Source organism: Motacilla alba, chromosome Z, assembly GCF_015832195.1.
Source record: "Motacilla alba alba isolate MOTALB_02 chromosome Z, Motacilla_alba_V1.0_pri, whole genome shotgun sequence".
NCBI classification, from domain to species: Eukaryota; Metazoa; Chordata; class Aves; order Passeriformes; family Motacillidae; genus Motacilla; species Motacilla alba.
Window position 1 is genome coordinate 49,732,516 of NC_052046.1, and position 16,812 is coordinate 49,749,327.

General features: G+C 38.5%; 1 protein-coding gene across 6 annotated transcripts in view; it reads left to right on the forward strand.

Annotated features, from left to right (window-relative positions):
• Nucleotides 1-16,812, forward strand: part of FANCC (FA complementation group C) — a 78,388-nt gene that overhangs the window by 53,636 nt on the left and 7,940 nt on the right. For all 6 annotated transcript variants that reach the window (XM_038124214.1, XM_038124213.1, XM_038124218.1 and 3 more), the window contains 4 exons: nt 5,822-5,874; nt 8,460-8,559; nt 13,091-13,166; nt 14,007-14,088. In XM_038124214.1, the coding sequence (XP_037980142.1) occupies nt 5,822-5,874; nt 8,460-8,559; nt 13,091-13,166; nt 14,007-14,088 (311 nt within the window). The remainder of the gene's footprint in view (nt 1-5,821; nt 5,875-8,459; nt 8,560-13,090; nt 13,167-14,006; nt 14,089-16,812) is intronic.

Below are 16,812 nucleotides of genomic sequence, written 5' to 3' on the forward strand. Positions count from 1 at the left end.
GAGACAAAACTAGATTTCTACTTTCCTACTTGGAAGAAAACCTTTAGAGGACAAGTAGTCAGAAATATGTTGGTGATTTGATTATAGTACATTATAAGAAAGAAATTTCAATCAGCTCTTTCATAGTTTTATTATTAGAGTAACTTATCTAAATCAAGTGTCTTGACACAGTAATCATACTGTACATAAACCTCACAGAGATCTAAGGTATGCAGATAGTTGTAAACTGCTGTGCTTCTCTTATGAAATAAACTTGGTATGTACTACTCACATATTTTAATTCCAAGAGTAATTGTTGTGTGATGGTCCACTACCTTATGTTTATATGGCATGCTATTATGTTTGTGTGTTTGTGGCTAAACTGGAATTAATATTGGAAATTCTGTAGTTACTCAGAAGTAAGAAAAACAAGTGACGTGACTATCACAGATGGTCTCTTAGCTTCTTTGAAATTGAGTGGGTGAGTGGATGTCTTCCTTTCTGAAGTAACTTCAGGATTTGTATGTCTGCATTAATAACTAAACGTGCAGTAAATACACATACTAGTATTTTATGTTTTACCAGGAATGGATAGATATGTATATACACAGATTTTTAAAGCCCATGTATGTAAAAAGAGATGTCATTGAATTGATGTCATTTAGTTTCTGTTTGATTCTGAGATAGCTTTCTAAAGTAGTTTTATTTGTTTCAAAAGTGTGTTGCAAGAAAAGTGCAATAGGTTGAGAGGGCTTAAAATTTGTTGTCTTTTTCTTTATAAACCATCTATTCTTGCTGAATTTTGTTTTCCACCTTGTTAGCATAGAATGGTAGAATCATTAGGGTTGGAAAAAACCTCCAAGATCATAGAGTCCAATCTTTGACTGGAAACTACCACATCAACTAAATCAGTACTCTAAGTTCTACATCCAGTTGTTTTTTAAACATTTCCAGGGATGGTGACTCCAACATCTTCCTGGGCAGCCTGTTCCAATGTTTAACCAACCTCTCACTGACAAAATTCTTCCTGATCTACACACAGGTTGACACTCTTTCCTCTTGCTATGTCACTGGTTCCTGAGAGAAGAGGCTGATCCTCACTCTCCTCTCAGGTAGTTATAGAGAGTGATAAGGTCACCCCTGAGCCTCCTTTTCTCCAGGCTAAGCACCCCCAGCTCCCTCAGCTGCTCTTCACAGGACGTTCCAGACTCTTCACCAGCTTTGTTGCCCTTCTCCGCACTCGCTCCAGCTCCTCAGTGCCCTTGCAATGAGGTGTTTTGCTGAAGTCCAGGTAGATAACATCAACAAATTTTCTCTCATCCAATAGGCAGGTCATCTGATCATAAAAGGCAATTAGATTGGTCAGGCAGCCTGTCCCAAACCCCTGTTGGCTGGGCCTGATTCCCTGATTGTCCTGTATGTGCGCACAGTGTGATGGCGCACAAGGTGCCCTCATCCATAACCTTCCCTAGGCACTAGGGTCAGGCTGATAGTCCAGTAGTTCCGCGGATCCTCCCTTCCACCATTCTTATAGATGGGTGTCACACCAGCCAACCTTGACATATCTGAGACCTCAGCCATGACTAATGATAAATGATGGAGAGCAGCTTAATGAGCACTTCTGCCAGCTCCTTCAGTACCCTTGGGTGGATCCCATCTGACTGCACAGACTTGTGATTGTCTAAGTGGCACAGCAGGTCACTCACAACTTCCTTCCGGATTGCAGGGGGTCTGTTGGGCTCCCCATCCCTGTCTACCGGCTCAGGGGGCTGGCTGCCCTGAGGATAACGCAGCTTTCTGTTAAAGACTGTGGTAAGGAAAGCTTTAAGTATACAGCCCTTTTTCCTCGTCCCCAGCAGGGGACTGTTCCCTTCCGTGTCCAGTAAAGGATGGAGATTTTTCTTGGCCCTCCTCTTGTACTTAGAGTATTTATAAAAACACTTTCTATAATCTTTCACAGCAGTGGCCAAATTAAGTTCTAGTTGAGGTTTTGCCTTTCTAGTTTTCTCTCTTTATGACCTAATGACATGCTGAGTTGCCTGCCCCTTCTTCTGAAGGGGAGAGGCAGAAAAGAGACTCCTTTTTTCTCTGAGTTTCCATGAAAGCTCCCTGCTCAGCCAGGGGAGTTATCTTCTCTGCCAGCTCATCTATTGGCGCATGGAGATGGCCTGCTCCTGCGCCTTAAAAATTTCCTTCCTAAAGGCATGTCCAGCCTTCCCGAACCCCTTTGTTTTTAAGGGCAGTTTCCTGAGGGACTGTCTGAACCCATGTCTTGAACAGGCCAAAGTCTGCCCTCTGGAAGTCCAAGGTAGAGGTTTTGTTGATCCTTTCCTTAGAACAGAGAAACTCTGTCATTCCATGGTCACTGTGCCCAAGATGGCCTCTGACCACCACATGTCCCACAGCCCTTCTCCGTTTGTGAGCAGCAGGTCTGGCAGGGCATGCCCTGGTAGGCTCCCTTATAATCTGTGTCTGGAATTTACCTTCCACACACTGCAGGAACCTCCTAGACTGTCTCCTCTCCACTGCTGAGTTTCCAGCAGACATTTGACTTGGTAAAGTCTCCCACAAGAACAAGGGCCACTGATCACGAAACATCCACTGATAGAATATTTCACTTCATCCTGGCTGGGTGGCCTGTGACAGACTCCCAGCAGGATCTCTGCCTTGCTGGCCATCCCTCTGACTGTCACCCACGGGCACTCAGCCTTATCCCCACTCTCCCTGAGCTCTACGGTTAAAATACTCTCCAATGTAAAGAGCCAATGAAAGAGGCATTAAGGGGGAAGAAAAGAGGAAGGATAGAGAAAATTACTCTTAATGTTGATAGATTCAGGTGCTTTTAAGACTTCTGTAAAAATATGCTTGTGCTTTAAAAAAAATGTATTCTTCAAAATGGAAACACATTTGGCATTCCTGTAAGAAAAAAGTAACATTTCCTATTTTAAACTGATAAATATAAAATAAAATTCAGAAATACAAATACACAATTGGAAGATGCAGACAACATTTGAAATACAGCACCGTAGTAGTTTCCTGAAGTTAGATGTGCTTAACTTCTACAAGTGTCATGTCCAATTAAGAGCATGTGAGTCCGGGAATCGAGAGTTACCACCTCAAATCTGTATGACCTATGTCATGTTTACTTCCCCATGTTTATTCTTACTTGTGGTTGTTACAGAGGACTCTGTAATGTGAATAAAATGTGGATTATGCTGTCTCTTTTTTTTTTCCATTTACTTGCTTACTGTAGATACAGATATATTTTTCTTAATTTTTTATTCAGTCCTAGCTTTGTGTTATAAATAAGTTGTTTCAGATTCTGCTTTCTAATAATACAGTTAGATAAGTGGTGTAGTTCTTTAGACTTGTGTCTGGAAAACGTTATGTTAAAAGTACATTTTTTCTATCGTAATACCACACATGCAGCTCCAGTTCTCTGTGTTTGAATATTTTTGTTTAGTGTGTATTGTGCTGTCAGTATTGTGCATGTTTTAGAAGTGATTGAACAATACATGGGGTTTGATTTCTGTGGAAAGCATTGAATAGTTGTGGACAAGATTATTGAAATGTAAAATGCCTTTTTATTTTGAAATTATAAGGAGATAATGTCAACAAGAAGAAAATTTTATTAAAATCCCTCTTGAAAATTATAATCTCTCCCAAATTCCAGAGCTGCTCCTGGCAGTAGCAGAATTGGGCTGCCTGCTCTTGGCCTGCTACACAAAGGGCATCTCCAAATTGCAGAGCAGAATTTTGTATAATCACAGCATTCTTGTTCTTGAATGCTTGCAGATTAATTCCATACTGTCCATTGATCAAAATCTTGTGAAATTAGGTAACAGTGGGGTTCGGGCTTGGATTTTTTTGTGTGTGTGTGTGTGTGGTTTTTTATTTGTTTGTTTGGTTGTTGTTGTTGTTGTCATTTGCCTTTTTACTACCAGTGATGAAATTCATATTGATTTCAGTAATTTAGATAAAATCCTAGGGGCTATTAACTATGATTTCTTGTAGTGAATACTGTTAGATTGCTGCTGTCTGCCAGGAGGACGTGTGGAGTTTTTCATTGTTGTATACAGCACATTTATTTTGGGGTTGTTCAAAAGAACTAGGATTTGATCGTCATCTGTGAGCTGATGCGCTGTGAGCTGATGGTGGACCTTTTCTGGTTTGTATCCAGCCTGTCTTAAGCAACAGTGTGTCCGTTCCTCATCAGAGAAGTGTGTGTGCAAAGGTGGGTAGAGTGTCTGAAAGACAGGGGAGGAATTATGGAATCAACTGTTCGGCCCACAGGACTGAACACATACTCCCACTTTCCACTGCTCTCCAGAACCTCAGAGTGGTTGGGTCTAGCAGACAGCTCTGGAGATACAGTCCAGTCTTCCCACAGGCAAAGAAAGAAACAAACAAAACACGAGCAACAACAAAAAAAAGCCCCAAACAAGGAGAGGCCCGTGCCTCCTGCCAGTCTGATGCCGGGGGCTCCTTGCCTGCTCCGGCGGGATTTGGGGCGCAGCCGCCGCTGCTGCTGCTCGGGGGCGGGAGGTGGCGCACGCTCCCCGGCGCAGCTCGGCGGCAGCCGCGGCGCGGAGACCCGGGGCGGAGCAGCAGCCGTGCCGCCTCCTGCTCGCTGTGCGGCTGCCGCAGCCGCGGGAGAGGAGCGGCTCTTCCGAGCAGTTTTTAGTAGCGTTTGTGTGTTTTCTAGTATTACCATGTAGGGATCGTAGCAAGCAAAGTCCTTGTTCTCCCTGAGTACAATTAAAAAGATATTATTTTAATTGTTATTACTATTGTTATAATAGTTATTATAGCTTACTTTTATAAACATAATTTATATATATTATTACAGTGTTATGTTTATTTTCCACTTGGTACTTTTTAGCTTGAAGCGAATGCATACAAGTTTTCAGTAGTGCACTTTAAGCTGTATTATGTACTTTAGCTGTATTAATAAATGCCATTTTATAAATACTATGCTTCCTAAAGTTTATAAAATGCATTTTATTAAACATGCTTTACTCTAGGCTGTTCAAGAACTATGTTCTTACTAAATCTTCAGGCACTAATATCAGAGACACTAAGTGAGGATTTGCTTTTCAACTTAGACTTCAACTTAGTACTTCGAGAAATGTGCAAGTGGGGTTTTTTCTAGGTGTTCTATATAAGCCTAAGAATATGAAATTAGAAAGCAGTGTGTTTACTAGTGCATGTTTAATATAACAACTTTCTCAAAACAGTCTTTTGTGTGGTAGCATGGTGAAAGGCTTCACTAGTTAAAAAAAAAAATTGATGCACTGAGACAATTAGCTTGTACTAGCAGCACTGAACTTCACAAAAGATTATACTGTGAGAAAATGTCTTGGATGAAAATGCATGCAGAACTATAAAAGACAAAGGTGATAAAATCAATTTAATTTGTGGAATTTAATTTTGAAAATGTAGCAAGAATCTCAAAGCACATCCTGAGAGGATTGTCTGCAGAGAGGAAAGAAAAGCTTTTTGAAAATCTCCTCCCTGTGTCTAGCCTCTAGCAATTGCATGCAACAACCTGTTCTTTCTGTCTGCCACCTTTAGTATTTGTAGTGATTGTTGTCATAAACAGTGTGGGATCCCAGGTGTTTGCATTTGTCAGCTGTTGAGCCTGCTTGGTCTCGCTGTGGAGAATCCTAAGAATTCTAATCCTGAGAAAATATGAGGGCTCAGTGAGAGTTGGTCTTAGAGTTACAGTTTAATAATGGCTGTGTAATAGCATCCATGAGTTAAGTTGTAAATTATGCAATGACAGTTGTGTGAGTTGTTCTTTATTAATACCTAATTTTTTTTTTTATTTGATTATCAACAGCCACAAGCAGCAAGCCATCCTGCTATTTTCAGAATTGTAAATGAAATTTTCAAGTAAGTTTTGAAATTACTGTGGGAGGGGCTTTAAATGACCCATTTAAACATTGAGGTGTTCTTCAAGAGCAGAAACAGTACTATAATCGCAGCATATTATAATTTCAGGATATCTTTTTCTTTACCTGTATGCTTTAAAGTCCTTTTCCGTGTAGTACACTGCAAATAATGAAAAATGTTAAAAATCTTATGAATTTTAAGTGAAAGTTACATCATAATTGTTGGTACAGTTGACTACACTGTATTTTAGCCTTTAAAATTTGTAGTTTATTTTGTACTTCAGTAGAGATTTGCGGTTGAAATACAGTTTTGAGGTGAAAATTATAAATGCTGAAATGGCTTGGCCCATGCCAACATGAAGGCAGCATTTAGCAAAAACATTTGCACTTACCAGTGTAGCCTCTTACATTTTATTTATACTTTTCAGGATTTATGTTAGATACGCTCTTAATGGCCTTCAACTACTGATCCACCTATTAATAGTGAGTTTGGTTTTGAATGCATTAAAATTATTTTGAAGCAACCAATGTATTGGTTACCACGTGGGGGCTTCAAATCCTTTATACTCAGTTTTCAGTGGCTTTTCTCTTTTTTTCATTTGACTTAATACTTACTAATTTTAAGTAGATCTACTGCCGGGGTTATCAGTATTTACAATTCCAATACAACAACAATGTATTCAGTGACTGACATCCTTTGCTGATCAAGTGTTTCCTTTCTTAGGAAAACAGGGCTCCCAGGTACATGTGTGCGGAGGTATTTGTGTGTCTGTGTGCACATTTAGGTTTGTGCAGGCACTAACAGAAGAAGCTTGGCTATAGAAACTGTAGACCACTGTATTGGGAGAGTGGAGCCACTTGGGAGCCACTGCTCTGGCAGTCCTTTGTTGCTGTGGTCCCACATCTGCATAGAGATAGCATTTTCTGAAGAGTTGAGATTAATCACTTTCCCAAAGCAAGATGCGTTTAAAAGTTGATATGACTTCAGCAGATGTGTACTGATGTCTTAGGCTGGAGACTAATTGTGATAGTACAGGGAGACAAAATTTGTCCAAGCTGTTTAAGGTCATGCTATATGGAATATTTTTTTTAAAAAATCACATAATTTCACTACTCTTTTTCATCCTTCCCCTTTGGTAGACAGTAGAAATTGATAAAATTAGGTTTCTCAGCTAATGCAGGACTGTGTCCAACACAGTATTTCCTGGTAAAACTTTGCACTTCTATTAATGTTTCAAATTGTCTTTAAAAATGATGTTTTCCTCTTTCTGAGCCTACATTTCTGCTCCCTTTCTTTACTTTGAATTGTTTCTGCTTAGTGTGCTTGTTCCTCTACATTGTTGGTATTAAAACGCTGATGCATTTTAAGAATACTGTGTCTCACCTCCTCTTGATACTTACATGAAGCTGTATATGTTAGCTGGTTTTTGCAGACCAGTTGGTTTATGCAGCCTTCTGTTTATTTTTGTTCTATTTCTCTAACGTCTTTCCAACTATTATCAAGTGGTGTGCAGATGTTAAGATACTATTCCTAGTATCTAGTTGTAATCACATGTGAAATTTTAGAGAACTGCTGATAAAGAAAATGTACTTCCTTACTTGGAAACTGTGTACGTTTCTATAGCTGGCACAAAATTTATTTTATATTTGGGGTTAGTGTTCTGTTATAAGTATGGATCTAAGCATTGTGACTCTTTCTGTAATAACTTTTCCTGCTATTTGCATGCATATTGAGATTAATTGTTCTATATTATCTTATCACAGTGATATTACTTACTGCTTTTATTTCCCAGTGTTTTCTTCCTATGTTTTCTTGCCTTGTGTAGTTACACAGAAGTCTATACACCTAGACTGTCTTGAGTTTCCATGTACTATTTCTTCTTTTTTTACCAGTTATTATATTTGCCTGTAGTTTTGTGACTTTTCTGTGTAATAGTAATATGTTAGCTCTTCATATGTTTCAGAAGGAATGAAACAATTCTCTAATACTGATATCTCACTGGCAACTTACTTTGAACATTTTTTCTCCTTTCCACTATATGTCTTTCAAATGAAAATTGCTGCTATGTGTTTTTCTCCACTTGCTCCATTTGCTCAAGGTTATTTTGCTCTGTGGAAGGCAAGTTGAAGCACTCACCTTTGTAAACCTCTGAAGTGGCCTATGGGATGCAGTGCCACAAAACACTATAAAGTATGCTTAACTCAGTCATGGGAGTAGTTGCTCTGAACACAATAAACTGATCAGATGCCAAATTTGGCTAATAAAGTTCTGCTAGTCTTTTTAATTGTATGCTTATTTAGGTAGGATAAATTATGTGTCTGCATGTACATTGTATATATTTACTAAGTCTTATTTATTTGTAGGAGTTGTGTGTGAGGTTGGTTTTCTTGTTTTGGTTTTTTTAAAACTAACAATGAAATCTAAAAAGCCTGCAAGTTAGTATTTCTGTCAGTGGTGTAATGAGCTCAGACACAGTTTGAATGTACAGCATACAAAGAATATACTTTTTTCTTTCATTCAGTTAACAGTGGTGTGATGGGCAGACTAATTATCTGATCTGTCGTATCTAACTTTTCAATGCACAGGAATGCACTGATGGAAACTGATGGAACTTCAGAAGTTATCACAATAATACAGGTGTTTACACAGCTCTTCCTTCAGGCTTATCAGGATGAAAATAAACAGGTTAGTCAAGATCTCTTTCTTAGTGTTTTTTTTTTTTTTAAATTGCAAAATTTTGCAAGAAGAAACCCCAATTCTACTCTTAAGAGAGGTGACTGAATATAAATAATAGCATCCCTCTGTAGTTGCATAGATATGCCAAAGCTCAGTTCAAACATCTTCACCTGCGCATAAAATTATAGCATGAAACCAGTATGTAAAAGCAGTTTACCTAACTTAACCCTCAAGTTCGTCGGCCTAAAGTGCTTTTTCCTGGCTCAGTTCCCCTGATGCTGAGGTTTCTGCCTGTAGAGTGAACAGGAACATTCATCTTTGATAAAAAGGAGGAAAAATGCTAGATGCATTTTTCTTTTGCAGTAGCAGGGTCTCTGACAATAAATGAAGCAGAGATAACAATCCCATTCCTAGTCCTGTAAATAATTATTAGAAGGATAAAGGATATTGAATAGTCATATTTGTCTGTTCAGAAGGTGAAAGACACAGGGTAATACATACTGGGACACAGAATACATACTGGTTTCAGTTCCTGATCCTCATCAGTGGTCTCTCTGAAATTTTCCTTGGTCTAAATTTTTGAATTTCACAGCTTAGTCTTTCTTCTTCTGCACAGATTTTTGTACAGGTCTTACTTAACTGAATTAAGTAGAATTAGTTTTGTGCTAATTTGAATGACAGCAAGATCAGTTTCTTACCTTAAAAATTTCAAAATACAGTTGTGAAAATCTTACTTTACTTATAGGTTGCAAACTTGACTTCAGATTCCCAAATCACATGGTCACGTCCTGACCATCTTGTTTGTTTTTTGAAATCAAATTTGTATGATGTAAGTTAGGGAAGACCTTGTCACTTAAAACCTTCCACTTTAAACTTAAGAAAATTTTCAGTTCCTTTGATTTTTTTACATCTTTTTGAGGGAGATGGTAATTAAGAGAAGGCTGGGATTTCTTGAAACTTGTGGCATTCTGGCTTTTAATTAGCAATGTGATTGAATCTGTCTTCTAGCTTCAGGCAGCTATCTTGCTTAATACATTAGTGCTGTGCATGATAATCTTGTGCCACCCTGACTGCATGGCAACAGGTGGGGATCAGTGGATGAGAATGAAAGTGAAGATTCCACACCCATCAGACACCCAAGAGCTAATCCTGCTGTGCAAGTAATATGTTTACTTCAAGGTGAAAGTCCTTCGCCTGCTGGCATTGCAGTATGGACTACAGCCCATTTTTCTGAAGGGGTTTTAAATATTGAGTTTCCTTTATTTAACTTGTATGCTGTTTAAGTCATGGAGTTCTAATAAAGGTATTATCTTCATTGATAGAATTAAAAGTCACTTGCCTCAGAGTTTATGAATCAACTGTAATTTTAGTTAACAGTTAGCTTGCAAAAAGGCAGGTAGAGATTGCTTCCTAAACTTTAGGTCAGTCAGATCCCTTTTTTTTTCCTTTGGTCATACCATCATTACATATATTCATAAGGTATTTTTTGTCTTATCTGATTGCCCTTGACAGGACATAATGTGCTCCAGCAGCATTTAGTAGAAGAATGGTAAAAACATTAAAGACAGAAGATGAAGTGGGTTCTACCTGGTCACTGAGACCTTCAGAATTTATGGACAGTTAACTGAAAAAACTAGGCAAACATATGTCCATAAAATTTGCAAAAGAAATGGCTTGTGTCTGGCAGTTTACAGGGTTGTGTGATAGGAGAGTGATTCTCTATTGCAATGTAGCAGTTGTCAGAAATAGCTGTCTTTTATAATAACTTTGTCGACCATTTAGACAGAACAGTTTGGAGAAAAAAAGCTGAAGAGTGGGAAAAACCTGTGCTGCTGGGTTTAGGATAGTCTTTTCGTCCATGTTTTTGGAGACTGAAAACAGTATAAATGGAATATGGGGTTTAAACCTACTTAGGAAAAAGTCCCATTTCTGTAGTCATTGAAGACGAAATTTAAGAATTGGTGTACTGAGATCACTGTTGGGGTATGTTTTGTATTAGCAGATTTTCTTTAAGTTTGTGGTGCTAGTGAAAGCTGACCTGAGGATAGTTAAGTCATGCTGCTTGAAAATTTATGAAGTTAAAGTTCATATTTCTGTTTGATAGAAATTGTAATTTCCTCATGGTTTATTTTCCCTTGATAATTTCAGAATTATCATTGGTTTTCACCTAGGAATTTTGTTTTCAATAGCTGGATAAATATTTTAAACCTGTGTTCAATGTTTATTTCCAATTATACATCATGGCAGTTATTATAACCAGCCACATCCAAACTTGTTCTTTCTGATAGTATCTTGTTTTCCATTTTGTGATGGCTTATGTGAGGAAAGAACAGACTAAAATGTTGTGTTTATATGACAAATCTTTTTGGCTTTGCCTAGACAGTATACTGAAAATTGTTTTTCACTTACTTCACAATACTGTTTTTGTATGTAGTGTATGCTGTGAGTTGTCTTGGTTACTACTAAATGTATTAAGGGGCTGCTTTTTCCTGGGAATTTTTGGTGCAAGTTAATTTGCTACATGCGTACTTTACTATGGGGATTATTATTTTTTCTATTTAGCCTAATTCCTCTCAACAAAAAGACTTCAGAGTCTTACTACACCAGTGATATATAGACTGTCTAAGAATGTATATATTCATGTGCTGTAATTTCACTTAACTGTTGTTGACAGAATAAAAAAAAAGGTAATGGAGAGAATGTATCTTTTTGTTTGTTTATAAGATGCATGCATATCTATGCCAATAGAAAATAGTTATTAAATACAGTCTTCATTGGATTCGCAGCTCTATCACATTTTATAGAGTTCATATTCCCAGTCTATGTTTCAAGAGGTGATCTGTTAGCTAAATGCCTTCTTATTCCTAAAAAAAGAAGACAGAAGAGTTCTAAGATTAATGGTATGGAGATATGGAGATTCAAATTGGAAGAGACCTCTGGATAGCCTCTTGTCCAACTCCCCAGCTCCAAATCATGGCTATTTAGAACCAATTGTCCAGGTCTATGTCCAGGTGGGACTCTACAACTCTTATAGGCAAACTGTGGCAGTGCTCAGCCACCTCACAGTAAAAACAAAGTGAAAAGATAAATTACAGAAGTGTTTTCTGATATACAGACAAAACCTCCTGTGCTTGAGTTTGTGCCATTACCTCTGATCCTGTCACTGTGCACCACTGCGAAAACCCTAGTTCTGTTGTTTTGCACCCTCCTTTTAGGTGTTTATATACATCAGTAAGATCCCCCTTGAGCCTTCTCTTCAGGCTCTCTCAATCTTTCCTCATAGAAGTTCTCTGGTCCTTTAATGATCCTTGTGGCCCTTTATTTAACTGGGCATTAACTGGGCATGACTTCAGGTTAGGCTGCTGGAGTGGCTGCTTACAGTGCTGACGGGAGGGGAAGGAGCACCTCCCTGGACCTGCTGGCAATCCTTTGCTAATGCAGCTCGAAATACCACTCGCCGCTCTGTCACAGGGCACACTGCTGACTCACATTCACCTTGGTGTCCACTGGGTCCCCAGGTCCTTATCTGCAAGCTGTTTTCCAGCTGGGTGTCTGCTACCATGTACTTGGAGTTATTCCTGCCCAGGTGCAGGACTTTATACTTTCTCCTTGTTGACATTTATTTGGCTTCTGTCAGCCCATTTCTCCAGCCTGGTAAGGTCCCTCTGGATGGCAGCACAATCCTTTCATGTGTCAGCCACTCCTCCCAGTTTTGTGTCATCACCAAACTTGCCAAGGGAACTCACTGCCCCTTCATCCATTTCATTAATGAAAATGTTAAATTAAGTCTGTGCCCAGTGCTGATCCTGCTGTGCGCTGGACTCCAACTAGACTTTGTGCCAGTGATCACCATGTGGGCCTGGCTGGCTTTCTGTCTGTCTCAGGGGGAGTTGGTGTTGCACTTGCACCTACATGCTCCATGTTAGACGTGCCTCTAGTACGCGTTTGCAGAACAAACAGATTAGAGGTGTGCTACTGCTAGTCTCAGTTACACAAGCAGTGTTCACGGTCACACGTTCTCAGATAAACAGGGCAAGTCTGTTATCTGTGACTGCCCTACCTGCTGCGGGATCAGGTCCTAAGAATTTTAGGTTTCCATTTTTGAACAGATGGCAATAATCTACACAACACCCTCAGATTCTGTAGATGTCATTACTTCTTAGTTTAATATCATCTGTGAATCTGTTTACACTGGAAAATGAAATTAAACTAGTGTCTCTTTTAAGCTCTGCATATTAAGAGTGAAAACTTACGTGATTACAGGGAACAAGACTAAGACTTGTAATGTAATTTTCTTAATGCTCTGAATATTTTTTGATGCATATACTTTTAAAATATATAAATAATTACTTTTTATAAGCAAGCATTTCCTAAATATCTCCCTTTTTAATGCCAAATCCTAAAATTAACTGAAGAGTTAATTTTCTGTTTTCTTGCTTTAGTCTGTATTGTTAATTACTGCCTTAGATGAGATTACTCACTGTGGGTTTGTTTTGGAAACTGAGCAGAAACTTCTTAAAATAATGATTTTGTGTCTTAGCATAAATTTCCACTGAGGGTCTACTTTCCATGCCATCACCAGCCTCTTGTTAGAAGTTTAGTCAGACGTCCTTTTGGTAAGTTTTTTTCATAAAGTATTTGCAGCATTATGAATCTGCATGATCTGTATGTGTCTTAAAATAACTTTGAAAGGGATAGCCATAACTTTTTGCCATTTCATTTATAGGGTGTGGGGTTTTTTGCTAATTGATTTATCTAATTGCTAATTGATTTGCTAATTGATTTAGCAATTTTCATAATATTCTTATAATGCATTTTTCTGCAGGAACATCTGTTCATATGTAACAATACTACAGATGTAACTTTAAAGAAAGCTAAATCAGAAGTTAATAACAAAGAAAGAATACATAATTATGTAGGAAGGAAGCCATGTTACAGAAATTGTAAAAATACTTTAATCTTATGTTATGGTATCAGTAATTGTCACTATGGAAAAATTCACATGTATTTCACAGGAAACAGGCTTTCTGTTTCTCTCTGAGACTTGAATTCTGATATCTTAGATTGCAAACACAACTTTTTTTCAGGTTTTGTATTCATACATATCAAGAAACCACTGTTCAATCTGGTATGATTTTTTTTATAGACAATAATTAAAGCTCAGTACAAGAGCCTCTAAAAATACTACTGCACTGATTATATATTAATATTGCAGTAGCAAAGGAACATCAGCCTCATTTCAATATTCCTAGCTGTACTTCCTTCCATGGCTTTATCAATGAATTGTATGAAACACAGTAATAGGTATTGCTTAAAATTGGGAGATTTTGAAATGAAATTTTAAATACTTCATGATAACTTAATCAATTTGGAGAAATCTTACAGCTACCTTAATGCTTCAGTGCTACATTCTAGTGGACCGGCTATGATTTTAAGTGTTTTGTTTTCATCCTCAGAACTCCCATCTACATATTGGTCTCAACACGTGAAACACATTTCAGATATGCTCAAAGCAATAGCAGAAGATACAAACGATAGGTAAGCAGTATAAGATCTTCAAACTTTTTGTCCTTTGCATGTTAGTTTGTGAAAGGTCATGTCATTTGAAGTCTTTAGTGACTATATTTCATCATTTTCTTATTATTCTCTAAGTCGAGCTTTATTTTTAAGAATATAATTTGGATTACTTTCTAAACCTGAGCTTTATAGCATCTGTCTACCTGGCCAATAAGCCTCTGAGGAAACAAAATCTTGTTATTCCTTCCAACAAATATCTAGCTGCATAATGGAAATGCTTACTTGTCTATTCTCCCATTTCTGCCTCAAAACTTATAACCCTGTTTTATGAAGAAGCTTGGCTTTCTGCAGGTTTGTACAAACGCCGAAACTGCAAACTTCCTTATTTTCATAAATTTGACTGACAGACTGCAGTATCATTTTTGTTGTGTTAATCTTTGGGCTGTCACTCTATGTTTCTGACCTGCTGCCCTTGGGGTTTGTTTGTCTACATAAATTATGCTTTGGTAGGGCATGTTCTGTGACTATATGAAAATAATGAAAAAGCATACATCTCTATCTGCTGTGCCTTGTAATTCTTTCTTATAAGGAGTGTGATGAGACCTGACTTGTACAGCACTTGGATACAAATTTGCTTAGGTCTACTCTGAGAGTTAGCTGTCCAAAGAATGTCGAACAGCTTTTAAGTTCAAAAAAAACCAAATTAATTTTGATTTTAAACTTGAAATATATCAAAAGAAACAAAGAACACCGAGGCCAGCCAGATTTGCAAAACAAGATCATAGAATCGCAGAATCACCTAGGCTGGAAAAAACCTTTGAGATCATCAAGTCCAACCTATGATCTAACACCACATTGTCAACACCAAGTGCCACATCCAGTCTTTTTTAAACATCTCCAGAGACAGTGACTCCACCACATCCCTGGGCAGCCCATTTCAATGTGTGATTACTCTTGCTGTGAAGAACTTCTTTCTAATGTCCAATGTAAACCTTCCCTGGTGCAGCTTAAGACTGTCACCTTGTCCTGTCACTGGTGCCTGTGAGAAGAGACAGATCCCCACCTGGCTGCATCCTCCTTTCTGGTCATTTTGGAAAGCAGTAAGGTCTCCCCTGTGCCTTCTCTAGGCTAAACAACCCCTCAGCTGCTCCTCATAGGGTTTGGTTCACCCTTCACCAGCTTGGTTTCCCTTCTCTGGACTCCCTCCAGCATCTCACTGTCCTTCCTAAATTCAGGGAAGAACTGGACACAGCACTCAAGGTGTGGCCTCACCAGTGCCCAGCACAGGGGAACTGCCTTGGTCCTGTTGCTGATACAGGTCAGGATGCCATTGGCCTTCTTGGCCCCTGGGCTCTCTGCTGCCTAGTGTTCAGTCTGCCTTTAATCAGTACCCCCAGGTCCCTTTCTTCCTGGCTGCTGTCCAGCCACTCTGTCCCAGTTTTCCCCTGGATACTGGAACAAAGATGTTTGCAACCATGCTTGGTTTCAGTTAACTCACAGGGGCCTTTTTTTTGTTGTTGCTGAGTGGCAGAAAAAGCTTTTTGTTGCTCCCTCTGAGGCCAGGCTGTCTGGTGGTAGCTTCTCACTTTCTGTATGAGCTGCAGTTCAGTGCTCGCCTGTTCCTCCCTGAAGTTTGTCAAACCTTTCTGTCCTTGAAGTGACCCATAGCTGACCTTGATTTCTTAAAGAAACACATAACTTGAGGTTAGAACAAATAAATAAAACAAATACCAACCATCATTATACATTACAGTAATATAACCATGTCTGGGCAACCTTTTGTTGCCCAGCCCTTTCTTGGTTTATATATAGTCTTTTCCCCCCTTTATATTGAACAGTACACTAGTTTGAACAGTATTGTACTTGCCAGAATACACTCCTACTTCCTTTAGAACTCCTACAACAATTATGTTTTCTACCAAACCCCTCCCAGTTAGAAAGAAAATTGATCCAACATCTTATAAATACTAATATCTATGACGAAACTGTATTCAGTTTTCTTTCATTGCTTTATTCCTGATTCTGTATTCTTTCGACTTAATAAGATTTACAGAGGAGAAAAGAAATTCTGTTACACAGCATATCCTGTTGGTTCTCAATGCTCTCTTTTTATATAGGTTTTGGTTTTCAGGGGGCTTATTTTATACCAAATGTGAGTCTTATAGCAAAGTGCTTTCTGTGTCCTTCTAATCAACAGATTGCTTCTGTGCTGAGATTTATTATTATATGTAGTACTCTCAGTGAGCAGTGAATGTTACATGACATTTTTAACTAGAAATCAGTTGATCAGTTGATGAACTTACAGACATTTTGTGGGGGAAAGTCCCAGAAATAGTGAAGGGACACTTTCGGCAATGACAGTGGAGCATAGGTGCCACTACAGAGTGGGCAGAAACAGCAGTGGGGATGGAAGTGGAGGGTACATGACTGCAAAACAGGCTCTGTAATTGTAGAAAGTGTTCAAGATAATGGTAACATCAACTCCTGGAATTTCTAAGATCTTCTTGTAGTTTCCTTGCAAAGGTGGCGCAGCAGCGTTTGGAGTCCTCAGGAATAAAACATAAGAAAACCATCTAATTCTTTCAAGTTTTGGCAAATTTATTAGAAATAATTGTTCCTAGTTCTTAATCTAGCTGTCCTTCTGTTTGTCCTTCCATGCTTAGTTTAACTTTTTGCTTCTGAGACACCTACCATTAGTTTGCATCTCTTTTCTTTAGTCTTCTCTGACTTTAGAGGAATACACAT